A 25,283-nucleotide genomic window follows, 5' to 3' on the forward strand; every position below is an offset into this window, starting at 1 on the left:
CCTTGGTCAGGGAGGTGACCAAGAACCAGAAGGTCACTCTGACAGAGCTCCACTTTGGAGATGAGAGAACCTTCCAGAAGCCCAACACTCTCTTCAGCACTCCACCAATCAGGCCTTTATGGTAGAGTGGCCAGACGGAAGCCACTAATCAGTAAAAAGCACATGACAGCCTGCTTGGAGTTTGCCAAAAGGCACCGAAAGGACTCTCAGACCATGACAAACTAGATTCTCTGGTCTGATGAAACCAAGATTGAACTGTTTGGCCTGAATGCCAAGCGTCACATCGGAAGGAAACCCGGCACCATCCCTACGGTGAAGCATGGTGGTGGCAGCATCATGCTGTGGGGATGTTTTTTAGCAACAGGGACTGGGAGACTTGTCAGGATCAAGGAAAAGATGAACGGAGCAAAGTACAGACAGATCCTTGATGAAAACCTGCTCCAAAGAGCTCAGAACCTCAGACTGGAGCGAAAGTTCACCTTCCAACAGGACAATGACCCTAAGCATTTAGCCAAGACAGAGCAGGAGTGGCTTCAGGACAAATCTCTGAATGCCCTTCAGTGGCCCAGCCAGAGCCCGGACTTGAACCCGATGGGGTCTGAACAATTATGTACATGTGATTTCAGCTTTTATTCTTTATAAATTTGCAAAAAAATCAAAAAAACGGTTTTTGCTTTGTCATTATAGGGTATTGTGTGTAGATTGATGGGGGGGGGGGGGACTATTTAATCCATTTTAGGCCGTAACATAACACAATGTGGAAAAGGTCAAGGGGTGTGAATACTTCCCGAATGGGGTAGTTGGATCATGTCCCCCCTGTCCTATTCATTGTGATCTGAAAGGCAAAACTGATTCTAGATCGGTAGTCTACTCATACTCTGAGAGACTTTGAGAATATGGGCCATCAAGGGGAGACTGCTGCACTGCTTAAGTCACAGGACATCATTGTGTGATGTGTCTACTCAACTGGGTCTCCAGTCATGGATGATAGAATACACTGGAAGAAGAGCAGCTCAGCACAACAGCCAAAAACCTTCTCCAGAAAATCTACAAAATCAGTGCTAGTTAGAAAAGACAAGTGCGAGTTTAAAGACACCATCTCTCTTTCTCTCACTGCCCGAGTGCTATAAGAAGGTATTCATTTTACATTCATCTTTAAGGTTGCTGCCCCTATCATCGCCAAGCCTATCTCCAACATGTTTTACCTGTCTCTCCTTTCCGGGGAGGTTCCCATTGCTTGGAAGGCAGCCACGGTTCGTCCATTATTTAAAGGGGGAGATCAAGCTGATCCTAAATGTTATAGGCCTATTTCTATTTTGCCCTGTTTATCTAAAGTGTTGGAAAAACGTGTCAATAATCAACTGACTGGCTTTCTTGATATAGTATTCTCTCGGGTATGCAATCTGGTTTCCGCTCAGGTTATGGATGTGTCACTGCAACCTTAAGGGTCCTCAATGATGTCACCATTGCCCTTGATTCTAAGCAATATTGTGCTGCTATTTTTATTGACTTGGCCAAAGCTTTTGCTACGGTAGACCATTCCATTCTTGTGGGCCGGCTAAGGAGTATTGGTGTCTCTGAGGGGTCTTTGGCCTGGTTTGCTAACAACCTCTCTCAAAGAGTGCCGTCTATAAAGTCAGAAAATCTGCTGTCTCAGCCACTGACTGTCACCAAGGGAGTACCCCAAGGCTCGATCCTAGGCCCCACGCTCTTCTCAATTTACATCAACAACATAGCTCAGGCAGTAGGGCGCTCTCTCATCCATTTATAGGCAGATGATACAGTCTTATACTCAGCTGGCCCCTCCCCGGAGTTTGTGTTAAATGCTCTACAATAAAACTTTCTTAGTGTCCAACAAGCTTTCTCTACCCTTAACCTTGTTCTGAACATCTCCAAAACAAAGGTAGTTTGGTAAGAGGAATGTCCCTCCTCCCACAGGTGTTATTACTACCTCTGAGGGTTTAGAGCTTGAGGTAGTCACCTCATACAAGTACTTGGGAGTATGGCTAGATGGTGCACTGTCCTTCTCTCAGCACATATCAAAGCTGCAGGCTATAGATAAATCTAGACTTGGTTTCTTCTATCGTAATTGCTCCTCTTTCACCCCAGCTGCCAAACTAACCCTGATTCAGATGACCATCCTACCCATGCTAGATTATGGAAACATAATTTATATATGGGAAGGTAAGGGTGCTCTCGAGCAGCTAGATGTTCTTTACCATTCGGCCATCAGATTTGCCACCAATGCTCCTTATAGGACACATCACTACACTCTATACGTCGCAAGACCCACTGGTTGATGCTTATTTATAAAACCCTCTTAGGCCTCACTCCCCCCTATCTGAGATGTCTACTGCAGCCTTCATCCTCCACATACAACACCCGTTCTGCCAGTCACATTCTGTTAAAGGTCCCCAAAGCACACACATCCCTGGGTCGCTCCTCTTTTCAGTTCGCTGCAGCTAGCGACTGGAAAGAGATGCAACAAACACTCAACTGGACAGTTTTATCTCAATCTCTTCATTCAAAGACTCAATCATGGACACTCTTACTGACAGTTGTGGCTGCTTTGTGTGATGTATTGTTGTCTCTACCTTATTGCCCTTTGTGCTGTTGTCTGTGCCCAATAATATTTGTACCATGTTTTGTACTGCTACTGTACAGTACCATGTTGTGTTCTGGATAAGAGCGTCTGCTAAATGACTTAAATGTAAATGTAAATGTGTTGCTACCATGTTGTTGTTTTGTTGTGTTGCTACCATGCTGTGTCATGTGTTGCTGCCTTGCTATGTTGTTGTCTTAGGTCTCTTTTTATGTAGTGTTGTGTTGTCTCTCTTGTCGTGATGTGTGTTTTGTCCTATATATATATATATATATTGTATTTATTATTTATTTTTAATCCCAGGCCCCCGTGCCCGCAGAAGGCCTTTTGCCTTTTGGTAGGCCGTCATTGTAAATAAGAATTTGTTCTTAACTGACTTGCCTAGTTAAATAAAGGTTAAATAAAATAAATACATCTAAATGTAGATCTGAACACCTTGCTAAAGTCACCAGGATATCACAGGGATCCTCAGTGGCACAAATCTGAGAGTAATTCAACTCCCAGGGTTCCCTGCGCAGGTGCCCATGCTCTGACAGACATATTGTAGATGCTGACATCCCTTCGTGACAGTGACTCAGTTGTACTACCCTGTTATAAATCTTTCCCATGATCCTGACGGATCTTGAAAGATCGTCCTGAAAGATCGAGATTATAACCAGGGCAGAGCTGTTTTTCTTTTCAACCAAAGCTGACATTAAAAGAGTATGTGACTCAGTTGTGTGAAGTCTATTAAACACGAGAGAGCAGACTCCTTACACAAACATTTCTAAAAAAGCTATATAGAGCCATGCCAACAAACAAAAGCTTACAGTGGCCTAATCCCTTGAATATTAGTCCTCTGATGCGCTTTAAAAACGGGGAGCAAAACATTTAGTCATGCTCGCTCGCTCGCTCACAGACATGCATGTAAGCAAGCACACACACTTTCGTCACCACCAATACTATTTGGTGTAAACGGCAGAGTAACCGAATGTCTGTATGTCTGGAGGGTTCAGCCTAGGTGAAATGCATCAGGTCTTTAAAGCACTAACTGACACGTCATCTAATGGATTTCCAGGGTGATACCCATGCCTCGTCATCCTCTCAGTCAGACAGATGGTCAGTCAGAAAAGACAAGGTCAGGTCACATCAATGCACTAAACTGTAGGTCTGAGTCTAGTTAAAGGGATATTTAAAGGTCTATGTTTTGTAGTAAAAAAGACAGAGCAAGATCATTTTTTCCAATGGCACCATCTGGTGTGAATCATGTGATTTTAACCAATTGTGAGTAGTCATTGGCTACTAATTGGTTAAAATCCCATACTGTACATTTACATTTTAGTAAACGCTCTTATCCAGAGCGACTTACAGTAGTGAATACATACATTTCATTTCATGCATTTTTTTTTTGTACTGGCCCCCCGTGGGAATCGAACCCACAACCCTGGCATTGCACACACCATGTTGGCGTTGCAAACACCATGCTCTACCAACTGAGCCACAGGGAGGCCCACTGGTTGATCAACATTGTTGACGTTGGAGTAGTGCTGGAGATCATGAATATTAAAGGTTGAAAATGTGTAATGTCCCTTTAAGCCATCATCACAACTAGCTATGTAAATAAATGTGTGTTCTACAGTAAATAAAGTGGCGTAATGAATTGAAATGTGGTTGAGGTCGATTTGACATCTAAAATTAACGTTATAGGTTTATTATTATTAGTGAATTTTATGATGCAACCAGCTCCATCGGTCAATTAAGAATTGAAGCATTAGACATATGTGTTAATGCAAAAAACCCACTAATCGTTGCTCTTTTAAGAGATGAAAGGCAGCTCAAGCGGCATCCTTTTTAGTTTGTATCTTTGTGAGTGCAAAGCCCATGGCATCCTGCTGTGTTATCATCAGCCCCACCCCCACTGCATCTGGGTTACTGTAGTTTGCTGACCGATAGTAACCGGCTGAGAGCAGCTCAGACTCTCTTAGTTGCGGCTGCAGATGACTTGCTACAGAGTTTTCTCAGTTTCCTTATTGTATGTATTACCAAGATTTGTAGGACAGCTCGACGGCCCGGTTTCCATTTCAGTCAACCAGGAACAATACAGGCTGTAATGTTGCCCAGACCTAAAGCCTGGCTGGGACAACAGCATCCGGTCAAGTCCACAAGGTCAGACAGAAGTTCCCATTATCTAAATCAAACATCCATTCAATTTAGATGACCTACCTTTCCTCCATGCTCATTGTTGATGTGTTTATAAAAAAAAGAAATGTAATACATGTGCGTCTAACTGTAGGCTGCCTTTTAATGATTAGATCACATGTTTGTATTCTCTGCACTTCTATATCTTAATGTTGTCTGTATGTTTCTCTGATCTAGTCTACGCTTTGAGAAGGAGACAGATGAACAGCCAGACAGAAGGCGCAGGTCTGCATGGCAATGAACATCCAGATGGAGAGTGCTAATGAAGACAACAGTGCTTTGCTGTGATGGGAGGAGGGCCCCTCCAGTGAAGACATGCCAGAGTAACTAGCCAGCTGTGCAGTTCCGTCAATACAGATTCACAGAAACACTACCACCAGCACCCAATCCCAAACGTAAAGCAACCTCGCTAACAACTCTCTCGCTCTGGTCTTGTGGGAGAGCAATCACTTACCCAGAGGGAGTAATGATGTGCCTATTCAAAAGGCTAACAAGTAATATCTTACTTTGTTTACAGTAATGTGTTTGATGGCACATCTTTGAAGCAATAGCCTTCCATCACTCTCAACATCAAATCAGACTTTTATGATGGTAGGTGATTCTTAAAATACTCAGTGGTATCGGAGTGTTGTCAGGCAGCTGATTTCTCTAAAAGGTGATTTGAGGTCCCTAACTGGAGCTTACAGTATGTGTTATCTGAACACTAGTACAAGCTTCACTGAACCGCAAAATAAGATCCATGCTAAATAAAAACTAACTAGCAGCTATTTTTGCCTACAAATATGCAAATCTGCATTTATTTATGATAATCCACCAGACAAAGCAATCATTATGTCTAATTTAATAAACATTTTTGCCAGCAAAATTTGAAGAGCAAGCGGTATGTAGAATTTCACTAGGCTGCAGTTTTCTGTAGTACCCTACATGCAGAGGAAAATAATTACACTTTCTGTTGGAAAGGGGATACCTAGTCAGTTGTCCAACTGAATGTACTGTATTCAACTGAAATGTGTCTTCTGCATTTAACCCAACCCATAACACCATGGGTTAACTGGCTTGCAGAATGACAGATTTCTACCTTGTCAGCTTGGGGATTCGATCCAGCAACCTTTCGGTTACTGGCCCAACACTCTAAGCACTAGGCTACCTGCCTCCCCAAATGTAAGTACAGAATTGTAACAATTGACCTACTTTTGATTGACTTAATATTCAAATAAACTGGTGCAGGGAATGTAGGGAAACTGAAATCCATTTGACCAAATTTTTACCAGCATGTCAACTTTGAAACTAGAGGTGATAAACTCTTGATCACCTTTACTCCACACACAGAAAAGCATACAAGGCTCTCCCTCGCCCTCCCTTTGGAAAATCTGACCATAACGCTATCCTCCTTCTTCCTGCTTACAAGCAAAAACTCAAACAGGAAGTACCAGTGATCCATATTGAGCACAAGTGGTCAGATGAAACGGCTGCTAAGCTACAGGACTGTTTCGCTAGCACAGACTGGAATATGTTCTGTGAATCATCCGATAACATTACCACATCAGTCACACGCTTCATTAAGTGCATCGATGTCATCATCCCCACAGTGACCGTACGTACATATCCCAAACACAAGCAACATCCACACTGAGCTAAAAGCTAGAGCTGCCGTTTTCAAGGAGCAGGACACTAATCCGGACGCTTATAGAAAATACTGCTACAATCTCGGGCGAGCCATCAAACAGGCAAGACATCAATACAGGACTAAGATCGAATCATACTACGCTGGCTCTGAAGTTCGTCGAATATGGCAGGGTTTGCAAACTATCACGGATTACAAGCTTGGTCGCAAATGGGTCTTCCAAATGGACAATGACTCCAAGCGTACTTCCAAAGTTGTGGCAAAGTTGTGGCAAAAAGGACAACAAAGTCAAGGTATTGGAGTGGCCATCACAAAGCCCTGACCTCAATCCCATAGAAAATGTGTGGGCAGAACTGAAAAAGCATGTGCGACCAAGGAGGCCAACTAACCTGACTCAGTTGCACCAGCTCTGTCAGGAGGAATGGGCCAAAATTCACCCAACTTATTGTGGGAAACTGTAGTTATACCTCGTGTTACTTTCTATCTATTTTTCTCTCTGCATTGTTGGGAAGGGCCCATAAGCATTTTACTGTTAGTCTACACCTGTTGTTTACAAAACATGTGACAAATAAAATGTGATTTGATTTGAAAAATAAGATTCCTGAGAAAGGCCTATAATGCACCCACCTTTCTTTCTCCACCATGGTCCCTCTGGAACTGAGTAGCTGACATCTTTGAATTCAATGTTTACTGCTGGTCGATGTGGCAGGTAGGAAAAACGTTGGGCTTCAGTTAGACTGTTCTCCACTTTCTTGAGATGCCCATTTAATAATGGAGTATGTTGACTGCTCACATGATTGGATACCACTTCATCAAGAGATACACATACAGTCCTGGGGTCCAGCATCAGATCAGGAGGCCCATTGGTGTTCTGGTGGTGATGGAGAGAGAGGTACAACAGGTGGTTTGGAGTATAAAATGATTGAATTATCAAAAAATTTGCAAACAAAGTGGGGTAGGTTACACCATTAAAACTGGGAATTGAAAAACGGCAGCCTCGCCACTTGTTTTGATATAAAAAGTTGAGAGATGAGACTAAGAAAATGTAACCCCTCTAAAATTCATAGACAATGCTTGTGATGCAAGGAATGTCAATCCATGACATCCAAATGATATGTTTGAAACATGATGCTATACATTGTTCATTTCCAATCTTGATATTCTTAAACAATGGAGTAAAAAAAAAAAATATTTTGGCTTATGATAGACCAAGACAGTTGTGCTGAGCCTGAGAGGCATTTCTATTCTTCAAGAATCAAGGTCAATAATTGTAATTTGACCACTGAAAATATCCCAGATTGTAGACAACAGTCAAACTTGAATACAATAAAGATATCTTATAACACAATTCCTTGATATGGGATGTACATATGCATGTACATTTCTGATAATTTCCCTTTCAGAATATGATTTAGGCAAAGTGCATATTGGCATAGTCTACTGTAGGCTACTGCAGAGTCGCCTAATCTGTTTCTATCTATAGGCAGAGTGCCGAGGTTACTATCGGACAAAGCTTACTCTGAGCACAAAGAAAAACAACAGCCATGCAATAATACTGATGAACTACACGGTATGTGTTAACTACATATACACATTTGAGTAATAAAAAATTGATTATTGAAGAAAGATGGCAGTCATTTGAATCTATGGTTCATTCACAAAAAAATGCTGGGTTGTTTGGTTGACCCAACTGCCAGGTTGCAGGCGTTGGGTCACATAGTTGGATTGTTTTCTTTAAAAAGAGCACAGTTAGGTTGTTGATGCTGGGTTATTGGTGCTGGGTTATTAAAATATGTCCTATACATAGTTTAGTAGGGGTTTTTGGTATTCCATGAGGCTTACAGAAGTGTATGAGTTCCCTAAAAGCCTATACAAATCACAGTTGGGATAGATACCACTTTATTATAATATGTAATAAATAATCCTAAATTCTAAAATAATTTGTAAAATGATAAATATTTTAAGAAAACATTTTATTTAAGCTTAACATGGTGAACAGGAATGACATTTACTCTCACGGGTTGCCATTAATAAGTTCTATCTGAAAGCCACACCTCCTGAAAATAACTTAGGGATTACATAAAAAAATACACAGATGCTACGTCAACCCAGCATGAAAGTGAAAGATACCCAACTGGCTGGGTCAAAATAACCCAGCATGTGTTTTATCCAATATTTACCCAGTGATGGGTTACCAAATGACCCAAATTGGGTTGTTTTTAACAACATTTATGGCCATCAGGTTAAGCAAAACTGACTAAATGAAAAACTTGCAGATTGATATAGTCATGTTGCCTAATAATTAGCAAATATTGTTATCGTTATTGTAATTATCATGATTTGAAAACGCAAAACATCTATTAAAGTATTTCCCACATAGTATTAATACAATCATAATCAGTGGTGGGAAAAGTACCCAATTGTCATACTTGAGTAAAAGTAAATAGGAAATGACTCAATAAATAAAGTGAAAGTCACCCAGTAACATACTACTTAAGTAAAAGTCTAAAAGTATTTGGTTTTAAATATACTTAAGTATCAAAACTAAATGTAATTGCAAAAATGTATCAAATGTAAAAGTATAAATCATTTCAAATTCCTTATATTAAGCAAACCAGATGGCACAATTGTTCGTGTTTTTTATTTATTTACGGATAGGCAGGGGCACTCTCCAACACTCAGACATCACTTAGAAAACAAAGCATTGTGTTTAGTGAGTCGCCAGATCAGATGCGGGTAGAGATGACCAGGGATGTTCTCTTGATAAGTGCGTGAAATGGTTCATTTCTGTCCTGCTAAGCATTCAAAATGTAACGAGTACTTTTGGGTGTCAGTGAAAATGTATGGAGTAAGAAGTACATCACTTTCTTTAGGAAGGTAGTAAAAGTAAAAGTTGTCAAAAAATCGAAATAGTAAAGTACAGATACAGCAAAAACTACTGAAGTAACACTTTAAAGTATTTTTACTTAAGTACTTTACACCGCTGATCATAATGCATTTCAATCATTTGGAGAGGGGATATTACAGTTCATATTCTCATCTAGGCTGCCTATTATGATGAACAGTGTTGGACATTATGATGAACAAGAAGAACTGATAGCAAAATGCTGATCAGACATGTTAATTTAAAGAAATGCACAACTTGCCAGGCCGTCATTGTAAATATGCATTTTTTCTTAACAACTTGCCTGGTTAAATAAAGGTTAAATAAAATGATAAAAAAAGATGTAATTAAAGAAAATACCATCAATATTATCACAATACATTGACACAATCACATTTTCATTTTTAATGAATAAGAGCGTTTTCTTACCATTAGGATGGAGTTAGTGACAGTGGCGTTATTCACAGAAAATGCTGCCATAAGGCATGCCATTTCCCCTCCAAAAATGGATCCAATAAATGGACAAAAATATTCCACTTAAAAACCTGCACAAATCTGTTCATTCGCCGCTTGGAATGCGCTGAGCACCTAAAAAAAGGTTTTCACTCTTCCTAGTTATGTTCTCTCCCGCGTGTCTTGCCTGCGCTGTGCCCAGAACGAAATCAGTAGCCTATTGTTTACAAGCGCACAACCAGCCACCGTGTTTAAAATGTGACGTCACACACCGGACCAGCACAAAAATGATCGCCTCTCTCCAGGTTAATGTTTGTGGAATTGCACAATACGCATGTCATCTACAGCTTGCCGGTCACGGTGTAGGTCTACAATACAAAACGTATTATAAGCTACCAAACTCAATTCCGTTATTTTATACGGAGGCGGAGTTGAGAATTGATAGCAACAACACTGAGTCACCATCAGTCGATACTTGTAAACATTTCAATTCTGAAAACGCTTTACCTGTACCTATGTTTGTCCTGTACAACTGCGGCAGCCTGCGGTCCTTCCGCGGGGTGATGAAATTCTAACTTTAAACATTTTTTTAAAAACTTGTATCGAGTACAACCACCGACTTTTCCCTCATTTGTGTTTCTCAACTCAGCGCAAATAGGTTTGTGCCAATTGATGCTCTGTTCAAAACAACTTGTAACTGGATAAATCTCCGACTTCATTGCGTTCAAGACAACTCTGGGGGAAAAACTAGCTCAGACTGGGAAAAAATCGTTTAAAACAGTCATTCAAAGTCGGAAACTCGGGAATCTTCCTAGCTCAGACTTTCCGACCTGAAGATCACCGATGTCATGACATGACCCCGGTTATATCCGAGTTCCTAGTTATCTGGAAAGCACCATTAATCTCAGTTTATGTTGTAGGCTATGTCAAGGCTGCTGTGTCTCCAGTGGAGCAACACAACATGTAAAAAACTCGGTGGTTGTATTACACACACGTTTTTATTAAAAGTATGAATTTTAGCACCCAGTAGAAGGACGGCAGTTGTAGGGTACTAGGGGGTAACTAGTCCCCCCTAAGAACAGTGTCTAATTGCTGACACAAAAAAAGCTACATTTGGAGAAAAACATTGGTATGTGGATGAAGGTCATGCTTAGGCATAAACTACTAAGGGAAATAAATGGCCACAGTTTTCACTTTTTTTGTTATTTCATGAAATGTTGTTTCTAAAAACGGGGGTGCCAGTTACCCTGGTAGAAGATTATGGCATAGGGTTTCACACAAGTGTGTTCAAATCCATTTCATCAGTTTTATTTAGAAATTATTTAGTAAGTAATACTTAAAAGCTGTCTTATTTTAATTATTTATATAAAATATTGGGGGGAAATGGTGTTGCATATGTCACCATTAATATCCGCACTATGAGTAGATTTGATGTAAAGTACCTGTAGAAAAGGCCCATGGAGTTGGTGGAATAATTCTTTAATTCATGGCCACTTGCTCAGCTGGGCCAGGGGCGCTTTAATTAGGTCAGGTGGAAATGTCCGACAGATCTCAACTCATTAAAAGGAGGAAATCGCCATCGCCCGATCTCACTGCTTTCTCTTCCTTAACTCCGTCTAATCCAGAAGTTCTGTGCGTCCATGAATCCACAAAAGTCCACCAAACCTGTTACCTTTTCATCTGAACTATCTGTTACGATCAGGAGAGCGGGCCATCAGTTATATTGTTTATAGTTATTACCGCGAAGCGCGGCTTGGAGTGCACACTTCAAATTTATTGTGTAATGTAAATGGTCAATGATCACAGCCCTACAGATCATCACAGGCCAATTATGCTATTGATATATGGTTAATATGTAATGAAATTACATGTACATATGAAGACAAACTTGAAAGGTTGAAATATTTAACGTAATTGTTTGCTGAACTGATCAATTCTGATATCAAACTGATGGGGATTATAGATTGAATGATCGATCACTGATTGAATTATTGTCACGGTTGTCGTAAGAACTGGACCAAGGCGCAGCGTACGTAGCGTTCCACATCTTTATTATAAAGTGAAACTTCTGCACAAACAAAACAATAAAGAACAAACGAAATGTGACATTCTGGAGTGCTCACAGGCAACTACACAAAAACAAAACAAGATCCCGCAAAACACAGTGGGGAAATGGCTGCCTAAATATGATCCCCAATCAGATACAACGATAAATGGCTGCCTCTGATTGGGAACCATACCAGGCCAACATAGAGAATAAAAGGCTCTCTATGGTCCCCCCCAAAGGTGCGGACTCCGGCCGCAAAACCTGACTCAATAGGGGAGGGTCCGGGTAGGCATCTAGCGTTGGTGGCGGCTCCGGTGCAGGTCGTAACCCCCGTCCAGACCCCGGATCCAGCCATGGCGCCGGGCTGAACGTCGTTCCTGGACTGGGCACCGGCGCCGCAGAAGGCTCCGGCCATGGAGCTGAGTTGGCCGCCGTGCCTGGACTGGGCACCGGCACAAAGGAAGGCCCTGGAGCGGGACTGGACGCCGTGCCTGGACATCGGCGCAGAGGAAGGCTCCGGCCTTGGAGCGGGACTGGACGCCGTGCCTGGACTGGGCACCAGTGCAGAGGAAGGCTCCGCCCTTGGAGCTGGACTGGAAGCCGTGCCCGGACTGGGCACCGGCACAGAGGAAGGCTCCGGCCTTGGAGCTGGACTGGATACCGTGCCTGGACTGGGCACCGGCGCAGAGGAAGGCTCCGGCCTTGGAGCTGGACTGGACGCCGTGCCTGGACTGGGCATCGGCGCAAAGGAGGGCTCCGGCCTGTGGACTGTCGTAGGAGATTCCGGACTGTGGACCGTCGCAGGAGATTCCGGACTGTGGACCGTCGCAGGAGGTTTCGGACTGTGGACCGTCGCAGGAGGTTTCGGACTGTGGACCTTCGCAGGAGGTTTCGGACTGTGGACCGTTGCAGGAGGTTTCGGACTGTGGACCGTCGCAGGAGGTTCCGGATTGTGGACCGTGGCCGGAAGCTCCGGACTGGGGACCGTCGCCGGAAGCTCTGGACTGTTGATGCGCACTGGAGGCCTAGTGCGTGGAGCCGGTACAGGTGGCACCGGACTGGTGACACGCACTTCAGGGCGAGTGCGGGGAGCAGGCACAGGACATGCCGGACTGGGGAGGCGCACTGGAGGCCTGATGCGTGGGACCGGCACAGGTTGCACTGGACTGGTGACACGCTTTTCAGGGCGAGTGCGAGGAGCAGGCACAGGACATGCCTGACTGGGGGGGGCACACTGGAGGCCTGATGCGTGGGACCGGTACAGGTTGCACCAGACTGGTGACACGCTCTTCAGGGCAAGTGCGAGGAGCTGGCACAGGACGTACTGGGCTGTGGAGGCATACTGGAGACTTGGTGCGTAGAGCCGGCACAAATGGTACCGGAACGATGACACATTTCGCACGGCGAGTGCGGGGAGCTGGCACAGGACGTACTGGGCTGTGAAGGCGTACTGGAGACCTGGTGCGTGTAGCTGGCACAGTTTTTACCAGACTGCTAGCACTCTTCTCAGGACGAGTACGGAGAGCTGACTCAGGTGGCATCAAACAGATAACACGCTCCTTAGGGCGAATGTCGTGCATCATACACCAATAAAACAACTCTCTCATTTCTCTCTCCTCCAATTTCTCTATCAACTCACTGACGGTCTCTGACTCTCTCAGTTCACTCTCCTCCAATTTCTTCCTCTTCACCCAGATTGGCTCTGGTTCGCTCCTTGGCTCCGCCGACCACCCCGTGTGCCCCCCCCCAACATTTTTTGGGGGGGCTGTCCTTTGGGCTTTCCTTGTGGTCGCGAACCCCAGCGTCGTCGCTGTCCTCCCTTCTCTCCTTGCGTCTGCCGCCAAGGAAGGCGATCCTGTCCTGCCAGGATTTCCTCCCAAGTCCAGGATCCCTTCCCATCCAAAATCTCCTCCCAAGTCCAGGATACTCTTTCCTCCTGGGCACGCTGCTTGGTCCTGTTGTGGTGGGAACTTCTGTCACGGTCATCGTAAGAAGCGTTCCACATCTTTATTATAAAGTGAAACTTCTGCACAAACAAAACAATAAAGAACAAACGAAACGTGACATTCTGGAGTGCTCACAGGCAACTATACAAAACAAGATCCCACAAAACAGAGTGGGGAAATGGCTGCCTAAATATGATCCCCAATCAGAGACAACGATAAACGGATGCCTCTGATTGGGAACCATACCAGGCCAACATAGAAATAAAACAACCTAGATTACCCACCCTAGTCACACCCCGACCTAACCAACATAGAGAATAAAAGGCTCTCTATGGTCAGGGCGTGACAATTATTTGTATTATTCTTCTCTTGATTATGATGAATAGTTACGAGCCTAAATGACTCAAGGATGATTCCTATTGACTTCTTATTGAACTGAATTGCTGAATTACCTAATTATGTTAATAATGAATGATTGTTATGATTTGATCTTTGTGATTCTGAATTTGATAGAATAACATGTATCCAGTTTCCTTTGTTACGCAGCACAGACAAAGCAGTAAATATTCCACTTTATGGTTAAAGGAATTCCTGCCTCAGTTTCATCCCTTCCTCTGTCACCTGACCTGTGACCACCTGTTCACCTTCACTGTCAGTCATCCTACCTGTCCAGCTAGCCACACAGATTCCACTAATCATTCAGTACCTCTGTTTAGCTCACCTGAACATTAATTTTCTTTGTTCTTTCTTTGTTGTTCCTTTTCCATACAATCCATTATTTACAATTGCACTAAATATTATTTGACTAAATCAAATCCAAATCAAATTGTATTGGTCACATACACATATTTAGCAGATGTTATTGCGGGTGTAGCGAAATGCTTGTGTTCCTAGCTCCAACAGTGCAGTAATATCTAACAATACGCACAAATCTAAAAGTAAAATAAAATAATGAAGAAATATATAAATATTAGGACGAGCAATGTCGAAGTGGCATTGACTAAAATACAGTAGAATAGAATACAGTATATACATATAAAATGAGAAAAGCAGTATTTAAACATTATTAAAGTGACTAGTGTTCCATTATTAAAGCGACCAGTGATCAGATGTCTATGTATATAGGGCAGCAGCCTCTAAGTTGCAGGGTTGAGTAACCGGATGGTAGCCAATTTTAAATCTCAGCAAAAATTTAAGTCCCAGCAGTCTTTAAAATTACATTCAGGAGCAAAAGATTTTCAATAGTTGTTTTTTAATTAAAAAAAAAAAACATATTCATTGGAATATAATATTGGAATGGAATATAACAAATAACATTAAATAACATTGGAATATAACATTTCATAACAATAACTAAATAATTAACTCAATGTAACATTGATGTGGCAACTCTCTTATGCTCTGCTATTGCACAACTCTAATTTGTACATAGGTCACAGATAAATCTATCCCCAGTAAAATTGGAGCACAACCCATGAGCCCACCTCATGCATTGCTCACACCTAATCCAGTCACCACCTGTGACTGAAAACAGGGGGAGAGATGCCAATTGAAAAGCTCTCTTAAAAACCTAGCTATCTAGCTATATGACATAAAATGCTGTGTAAAATATTTAAAAGGCTATAAAGTCACATTAACTGTAAAGCAATCAGTCACTAGTGGAAACATTTACAACTGCAATTAAGTTACGTTATATTTTTGTATATTTTACCTCAGACGATCTGGTAGTAAGGTTGCTAGCTAGCACTCCTAGCAGCTTATGCTAACTAGCTAACTGGCTAGCATTTACTGCTAGTGAAGTTGCTAGCTAGCAAGTCAGCATAAACTAGCGCTAACTGAGCTAGTCAGTGTCTAAGTGACAGGTAGAAACACATTCATAACCATAAAGGGGTAACTATCCCCCAGGGGCCAGTTACCCATTAGTAGGGGGGCGAGTTGCCCCCAACATACTCATTCAACATATTACTACTTTACTCAAAAATTATCTACATTTTTCTCTCTAAACAAGTGGATTACTTATCTTAAGGCTTTTCTGCTTGTATATTTAATTATAGATACAGTGGCTTGCGAAAGCATTCACCTCTCTTGGCATTTTTCCTATTTTGTTGCCTTACAACCTGGAATTAAAATTACCCCAGGGGGCTAGTTACCCCCTGGTACCCTACAGGACATACATAGTTAGGCTACAGGTAAGCGTTTTCAGAATTGCCATTTTTACAAGTAGGTCTACCCACTGGGCGCACACTGGTTGAATAAACGTTGTTACCACGTCATTTGAATGAAATTACTTTGAACCAAAGTGGAACAAACTGCACAGTGGGGTAGGCCAATCAACAGATGGCCACTCAATGTTGTTGCTATCAAATCCCTCAACCAATCAACAGGCCTACTAAACTCTGTCTCAAAAGAACAGAGTTGAACATTCCTCAGCTACTAAGGAAAATGTGATAACTGCATAAGATGGGGAAGGGAAATTGTTCTAAAAACATATCAATTATAGTTTTGATGATATTCCCATGAAATATCACATAGGAAAGGATAACCCTAAAATTATAGGCAACATTCATCTTGTGTTCTCTTGTTGTAGGCTATAGAATATATTTTTCATGGACAAAAATGTTATTTGTTATTATGGGGAACAGGGCTCCCAGGTCAGTCAACAGGTTTAGATTTGAGGACAGTAATCTTAACACTCCCTCTTGTGGATAGTTGTGCAAACAACCATCGCATCAGTCATGTTTGCCTAGTGTTCATGAATATTTATACCAGGGACTGCAACTATACTAAACAAAAATCTAAACACAACATGCAACAATTTAAACTAGTTACAGTTCAGCTAGATGTTCTTTACCATTCGGCCATCAGATTCGCCACCAAGGCTCCTTATAGGACACATCACTGCACTCTATACTCCTCTGTAAACTGGTCATCTCTGTATACCCGGTCGCAAGACCCACTGGTTGATGCTTATTTGTAAAACCCTCTTAGGCCTTACTCCCCCCTATCTGAGATATCTACTGCAGCCCTCATCCTCCACATACAACACCCGTGCTGCCAGTCACATTCTGTTAAAGGTCCCCAAAGCACACACATCCCTGGGTCGCTCCTCTTTTCAGTTCGCTGTAGCTAGCAACTGGAACAAGCTGCAACAAACACTCAAACTGGACAGTTTTATCTCAATCTCTTCATTCAAAGACTCAATCATGGACACTCTTACTAACAGTTGTGGCTGCTTTGTCTGATGTATTGCTGTCTCTACCTTTTTGCCCTTTTGTGCTGTTATCTGTGCCCAATAATGTTTGTACCATGTTTTGTGCTGCTACCATGTTGTGCTGCTACCATGTTGTTGTTATGTTGTGTTGCTGCCATGCTGTGTTGTCATGTGTTGCTGCCTTGCTATGTTGTTGTCTTATGTCTCTCTTTATGTAGTGTTGACTCTTGTTGTGATGTGTGTTTTGTCCTATATTTATATTGTATTAATTCTTTATTGTAAATCCCATGCACCCGTCCCCGCAAGAGGCCTTTTGCCTTTTGGTAGGCCGTCATTGTAAATAAGAATTTGTTCTTAACTAACTTGCCTAGTTAAATAAAGGTTCATAAAAATAAAACATAAATATAAGGAAAACAGTAAATTGAAATAAATGAAATAGGCCTTAATCTTTGGATTTCCCATGACTGGGCAGGGGCACAGCCGTGGGTGGGCCTGTGAGGGCATATGCCCACCCACTTGGGAGACTGGCCCACCCACTGGGGAGCAAGGCCTTGCCAATCAGAATAAGTTTTTCCCCACAAAAGGGCTATATTACAGACGGAAATAGTCCTTAGTTCCATCAGCTGTCCGGGTGGCTGGTCTCAGATGATCCCACAGGTGAAGAAGCCGGATATGGAGGTCCTGGGCTGGTGTGGTTACACGTGGTCTGCGGTTGGACTTACTGCCAAATTCTCTAAAACGATGTTGGAGGCGGCTTATGGTAGAGAAATTAACATTCAATTCTCTGGCATCAGCTCTGGTGGACATTCCTGCTGTAAGCATGTCAATTGCAAGCTCCCTCAACTTGAAAAAACTGTGGCATTGTGTTATGCGACACAACTGCACATTTTAGAGTGGTCTTTTATTGTTCCCAGCACAAGGTGCACCTGTGTAATGTAACGTCATTCACATGAAGAAAAGACGGAAAAACAGGGGGCGGAGATCGAGGTGCCTTGTGAGAATTGGTCGGCAAGTGGGTAACCTGTCTCTACCATCCGTTCTATTGGCTAATGTGCAATCACTGGAGAATAAACTGGAGGATCTCCATTAGAGACTATCCCACCAACGGGACATTAAAAACTGTAATATCTTATGTTTCACGAGTCGTGGCTGAACGACAACACGGATAATATACAGTTGGCTGGGTTTTCCGTGCATCGGCAGGACTGAAGAGCTACGTCTGGTAAGACGAGGGGTGGTGTTGTGTGTGTCTATTTGTCAATAACAGCTGGTGTGCTATGTCTAATATTAGGCGAGCAATACCTCTAGACTTCCTTGAGGTAGAGTACCTCATGATAAGCTGTAGACCACACTATCTACCAAGAGCTTTCATCTATATTTTCATAGCTGTTTATTTACCACCACAAACCGATGCTGGCACTAAGACCACACTCAACGTGCTGTATAAGGCCATAAGCAAGCAAGAAAATGCTCATCCAGAAGCGGCGCTCCTAGTGACCGGGGACTTTAACGCACACAAACTTAAATCTGTTTTAACTCATTTCTACCAGCATGTAACAAGTGCAACAACAGGAAAAAAACTCTATACCACCTTTACTCCACACACAAAGATGCATACAAGGCTCTCCCTCGCCCTCCATTTGGCAAATCTGACCATAATTCCAACCTCCTGATTCCTGTTTACAAGCAAAAACTAAAGCAGGAAGTACCAGTGCCTCGCTCAATACGGAAGTGGTCAGATGACGTGGATGCCACACTACAGGACCGTTTTGCTAACACAAAAAATGGAAGGCCCAAAAAATGATAAAAGACTCCAGTCACCCAAGTCGTAGATTGTTCTCTCTGCTTGTTCTCTCAAGCAGTAACGGAGCGCCAAGTCTAGGTCCAAAAGGCTCCTTAACAGCTTCTACCCCCAAGCCATAAGACTATTGAACAATTAATCAAATGGCCACATGCCACATTGATTAATACATTGACACCCCCCCCCCCATTTTCTTTTTACACCTCTGCTACTCGCTGTTTATTATCTATGCATTGTCACTTTACCCCACCTACATGTACAAATTACCTCGACTAACCTGTACCCCCACACGTTGACTCAGTACCGGTACCCCCTGTATGTAGATTTGAATTCTAAATGAAAAATCTAAGTCAAATATTAGGAGAAACCACAATGTCAGAGATGTGTAGGCTGCTAATATAGTTGTAAAAGGCAATGCAGTAGCCTATTTTGTAGCAGTGCTCTACCCCTCACTGGGGTGCTGTGCATGTGGCAGAGGGAGCCAGTCATGTGCCTCTGCTGCTGATGCTGTTGCTACTGCTGCCTGGGATGGGTCGTGAATACTACATTTCTGCTGACAAGGCTGTGTATAGTTCTCCACAGATATGTTTATCGTAATGTTGAAATCTGCAGTGACTCTCAGATATGAACGTGAAACCATCATTTAAGAACTGGTGATAGAATGAAGGACCACCAGGATTTATACTAAATATTAATAGTCCCAATTCTATCTTTTTCACTTACGCGCCATATCCAAATATGGGTTTTGCAAGCTAGTCGACATGAAGCTAATGAAAGCAAATTAAAGCTAATCAGGTATTTTGGCTCAAATGTTTAACAACAGAAAAAGAGGTGGAGTAATCATCAGCAAACACAGGATCTACAAAAGACAAAACTAACCCTGTATAATTTTTCCCTATTTGGTATAGTGATTTAATTTTATCAGGGAAAACAAAAATCCTTGATCACAAAATAGTCTACAGTACAAGTTAGATTGATCACAGCAGTCTTGATCAAATTGATAACACAGTCTTTAGGTCCTCCTCTTCACAGCCATTGTAGCCTGTGTCTTTTGTCAGGTCTCAAGTCTCACTCTCATTCAAGATGATGAAGAAAATTAAGAATGAAAAAGAGGATGGCTTTCTGATATTGATCACAAGAGCAGCTGCTCACTGATTTCACCACTCCAACACAGTTCCACCTCCGACACCGCCAAAACATCCACTATGCGTGTGTCTGCTATCACCGGTTAACACTTGTTCTGATTGAATTCAGGCCCTAGACAGATAATAAAAATTGTGTGTATTTCTTTAATTTAATGTTTGCACTAACATAATGATTCACAGCACCAGATACCAGTAACGGTCTATCATTCTGTCATACAGTACACGCTTGTATTTTTCATACAGTGCACGCCTTCTACATCTAGCTACTGTACATATTGAGCATCCTCTCAGGCTAGGGGCACAACAATGTATGAATTAATGGTTGGATCAGAATCCCCATTATAATCATTGGCAAGTACAGAGAATTAAGTAAAACCACAAGTCCAAATCCCTATCTCCATCCGTGGCTAATTTTAGAAAAGGGACCGTTTTAGCTAGCTAGCTAGCCACCGGAGAACAACAACACAAGTACAGTCGTGGCCAAAAGTTTTGAGAACGACACAAATATTAATTTTCACAACGTTTGCTGCTTCAGTGTCTTCAGATATTTTTGTCAGATGTTACTATGGAATACTGAAGTATAATTACAAGCATTTCAGCATTTCAAGTGTCAAAGGCTTTTATTGACAATTACATGAAGTTGATGCAAAGAGTCAATATTTGCAGTGTTGATCCTTCCTGCTGAACAAAAATATAAACGCAACATGTAAGGTGCTGGTCCCATGTTTCATGAGCTGAAATCAAATAACCCAGAAATGTTGCGCACACATTTATTTACATCCCTGTTGGTGAGCATTTCGTCCAACCAGTCTCAAAACTGCAGACCACGTGTAGCCATGCAAGCCCAGGACCTCCACATCTGGCTTCTTCACCTGTCGGGATCGTCTGAGACCAGCCACCCAGACAGCTGATAAAACCGAGGAGTATTTCTGTCTGTAATAAAGCCTTTTTGGGGGGAAAACTCATTCTGATTGGCAGGGCCTGGCTTCCCAGTGGGTGGGCCTATGCCCTTCCAGGCCCACCCATGGCTGGGCCCCTGCCCAACCATGTGAAATCCATAGATTAGGGACTAATTTATTTATTTCAATTGACTGGTTTCCTATGAACTGTAACTCAGTAAAATGGTTGAAATTGTTGCATGTTGCGTTTATATTTTTGTTCAGTATTGAAACACCGGATTTTCAGTGTAAAATAAAGAAAACATTTTTATTAATAACATTCCACCCATGAGGCCACTAGGTCATTTGACTGCAGGAAATGGTTACTGGATGCCCTTGACACTATTTGTCCCAGCTCCACTGCTCAGAGTACATGCAACAGTGGAAGGGTTAGGCCAGGTCACGTACTTCACCCCCCCTCCCCCCAGATGTCAGTGGGCCCGGCTCTCTCTCGCTGAGTGTTATTGGTGATTATTGTTGATTCCGTAAACTCCCACAACTCCTCCCCCTTGGGGGGTGAAATTCTGTATATAACAGCCACAACAGAGGCAGGCACAGTGCCTGAGGAGTCAGGAGTTTATTGAAGAAACAAAATGAGGAGACTGGGTTTGGTCATGGTAGTTCTGCTGCTGCTGACAGCAGTGCAAGGTATTGTATACTTCAAGATTAACAGAGTGGCATTACTCACAAGACAAGAACTCAATATGTTGGTCATAAAGGGGTACTTTCATTCATTCATCCCAGTCACGTTTTGTTCTATTTTTCTTACAGCTGATGACACAAAGGTTCAGGGCTGGACCTGTGGCTACAGAGGGGCTTGCCGCAAGTACTGCTATGCCCAGGAGTACATGGTTGGCTACCATGGCTGCCCACGCAGATTAAGGTACTATAGTGTGTGTCATGATGCAGACCTATATCAAGCATATTTCAAAAATATTTTCAAAAACTTGGTGTGTTTGATTTAGGAGTTTGCACCTTTGGGACTACTCCATTGGTTCCATAGTACCAGGTGAGCCAAATCAAGCACACCTCAAGTATTTCATAAATATATTTAACCCAGGTCTGGAATAATACCATAAAATGGATAAAGCATCATATTAAAGGATTGAAAATTAATGTATAACATGTGACTCGAACCACTCATTATTCCTATGCAGATGCTGTGCTTTGCGTTTCTAACCTGACATGATACATGACTGCAGGAGATCAACATAAACAATCTGGAGCCAAATTCTGTGACCTTTTTTTTATCAGAATGCATTTGGGAACTAGGAATATTAACCTATAGTTTAACTGCTATGAGGATCCCGTTTCATATCAAAATAGTGCATTAGTGCTTCCTAACAAGGGACTAGTCTCTGTTGAGGCAAGCACGCATTCAGTATGAACATGTAATGCGTCTCTGCTTAGTATTGGCTTTAATTGGATTAGAGAAGTCAAAGCAGCTCTACATTTTACATTTTAGTCATTTAGCAGACGCTCTTATCCAGAGCGGCTTACAGTAGTGAATGCATACATTTCATTTCATGCATTTTTTTGTTTGTTTGTTTTTGTACTGGCCCCCCTAGTTTTATGGTTGTCACGCCATGCCCGGCATTGTGAAGTTCCAGGACAATGACAATTCACTTACCCAAGTTCTGTCTGTTAGCACTATGCATACGATTAAAATAATTGTTGTTCATAGATATTACTGGTGTGAAGAAAATGTTGGAAGCTTTTTCCTTGTGAACTCTTATATTTGTGACAATACATCTGATTAATTGTATTCCATTCATTATCTAACTGTATTAGTTCAAATACAATAAAATATTTTTTACTGTTCATACAGTTTGTTTCATAGTGTGATTGTAATATAATTTCATTGTAACAGAAAACTTCAGGTTGTTGTGTTGTGGAAATACAAATACATGATGCAGCTGCTGAGCAAGAATTGTCATAAGGACAAATGAAAACACTGATGCAACAATTGTTGGGCTCTATATTCTTTTCAACTTGGTAGTGTAACAGTACAGTAACACAGGATTACTTTAGTAAAAAGGATGAGCACTACTGTACATTAAGTAGCTTTCCTCATATAAATATAAACACAGAATATATTGGTTTTTCTATCTTCAGTGCAAAAAATATGCAGCTGGGGGTTATGCTGAGGATAAGACAGCTATTCCTGCACTTGCAGCAAAGCCAGGCAGTTTTGAATCAGAAAAAAAGAGGGTCTGGTCAGACGGGTTCAAATACTATTTGAAATAATTTCACATACAGTACCCTTCAAAAGTATGGACACACCTACTCATTCATGGGTTTGTCTTTATTTGGACTATTTTCTTCATTGTAGAATAATAGTGAAGACATCAAAACTATGAAATAACACATATGGAATCATGTAGTAACCAAAAAAGTGTTAAACAAATCAAAATATATTTTAGATTTGAGATTCTTCAAAGTAGCCACCCTTTGCTTTGATGACAGTTTTGTACACTCTTGGCATTCTCTCAACCAGCCAACTGCTTTTACAACAGTTTTGAAGGAGTTCCCACATATGCTGAGCACTTGTTGGCTGCTTTTATTTCACTCTGCGCTCCAACTCATCCCAAACCATCTCAAGTGGGTTGAGGTTGGGTGATTGTGGAGGCCAGGTCATCTGATGCAGCACTCCATTGCACTCCTTGGTCAAATAGTCTTACACAGCCTGAAGGTATGTTTTGGGTCATTGTCCTGTTGAAAAACAAATGATAGTCCCACTAAGAGCAATCCAGATGGGATGTCATATCGATGCAGAATGCTGTGGAAGCCATGCTGGTTAAGTGTGTCTTGAATTCTAAATAAATCAGTGACAGTGTCACCAGAAAAGCACCTCCACATCATCCCACCTCCTCCACCATGCTTCACGGAGGGATCACACCTGCTCCTCCATGCTTCACGGTGGGAAACACACATAAGGAGATCATCCGTTCACCTACTCTGCGTCTCACAAAGACACGGCGGTTGGAACCAAAAATCTCAAATTTGGACTCATCAGGCCAAAGGACAGATTTCCACCGGTCTAATGTCCATTGATCGTGTTTCTTGGCCCAAGCAAGTCTCTTCTTCTTATTGGTGTCTTAAGTAGTGGTTTCTTTGCAGCAATTCGACCATGAAGGCCTGATTCCTGCAGTCTCCTCTGAAAAGTTGATGTTGAGATGTGTCTGTTACTTGAACTCTGGGAAGCATTTATTTGGGCTACAATCTGAGGTCCAGTTAACTAATGAACTTATCATCTGCAGTAGAGGTAACTCTGGCTTTTCCTTTCCTATTGCGGTCTTGATGAGAGCCAGTTTCATCAAATAGCACCCCTACCTTGTCACAGCACAAGTGATTGGCTCAAACGCATTAAGAAGGAAAGAAATTCCACAAATGAACTTTTAACAAGGCACACCTGTTAATTGAAATGCATTCCAGGTGACTACCTCATAAAGCTGGTTGTGCGAATGACAAGAGTGTGAAAAGCTGTCATCAAGGCAAAGGGTGGCTACTTTGAAGAATCTGAAATAGAAAATATATTTTGGTTACTACATGATTCCCTATGTGTTATTTCATAGTTGTGATGTCTTCACTATTATTCTACAATGTAGAAAATAGTAAAAATGAAGAAAAACCCTTCAATGAGTAGGTGTGTCCAAACTTTTGACTGGTACTTTACTTTAGATGTGCAATGGACCCAATGGAGATCTCCCAAAAGTGCAGGTTAAAGCAAACACTCAAAGTATTTGAAATATTTTGAATAGTATTTGAACCCAGGTCTGGTGAACATAATTTGCTCCTGTTCTACATGGCCTGAATGAAAAACACAATGCATTCTGGTATGGGAGAGGGAGCGTCTGCTAAATGACTTAAATGTAAATGTAAATGTAAAGCCATTCGTGGATTGCCATTCGTAAATATAGCTGCCTGCTGCATTGTCTAGGTTATCTCGCCATACCTCTGCTATTCAGTCAGCACAGCGTGACACTACTACAATGGAGTAAACCCTCACAAATCTGTTTGCATGGGTTTTGCCTCTGACATCACAGCTGTGTCTGAAAACATTACTAGCGGTCAAATCCTTGCTTCCTCCGTCCTTATTTTCTCAATTCCTCTCAAAGCTCATTGGAGGAAGCGTTCCGAGGGAGGAACATCGGTTCCTGTCCGCCAATGCACTGTGAGTGGAATTGAGGAGATGAGTATGGAGGAAGCAAGGATTTGACAGCTAGTAAAGCTTTCAAACACAGCCCACAATAACATCTCTGGAAGATCCCCACACAGAGGCCCATGAGGTCCAAACCCTGTGATGGTTTTTAGGGGGTGTGGAGAGAGGCATGACCCTACAGAATTCTTAATACTGTACCAATTTAGATAGATAATGTAATTATTATCCTTAGATTATTTAAGGTCTATATAAGCAGGAGCCACTTGTATTGGAAGTCCACACAAGATATAAC

The 25,283-nt window shown here is 42.0% G+C and overlaps 1 protein-coding gene across 1 annotated transcript in view; it reads right to left on the bottom strand.

The window, feature by feature from the left end:
- Positions 1 to 10,493, bottom strand: part of abcg1 (ATP binding cassette subfamily G member 1) — a 33,537-nt gene extending 23,044 nt beyond the window's left edge. The window contains exons 1-2 of the mRNA XM_014161979.3: positions 9,718 to 10,493; positions 7,032 to 7,275 (exon numbers count right to left, since the gene is read on the bottom strand). Coding sequence (XP_014017454.1) covers positions 7,032 to 7,275; positions 9,718 to 9,780 — 307 coding nt within the window. The 5' untranslated portion in view covers positions 9,781 to 10,493. The remainder of the gene's footprint in view (positions 1 to 7,031; positions 7,276 to 9,717) is intronic.
- Between the last annotated feature and the right edge of the window lie 14,790 nt (positions 10,494 to 25,283).

The sequence above is a fragment of the Salmo salar genome, chromosome 20 (genome assembly GCF_965601325.2).
Source record: "Salmo salar chromosome 20, fSalSal1, whole genome shotgun sequence".
Taxonomy (NCBI): Eukaryota; Metazoa; Chordata; class Actinopteri; order Salmoniformes; family Salmonidae; genus Salmo; species Salmo salar.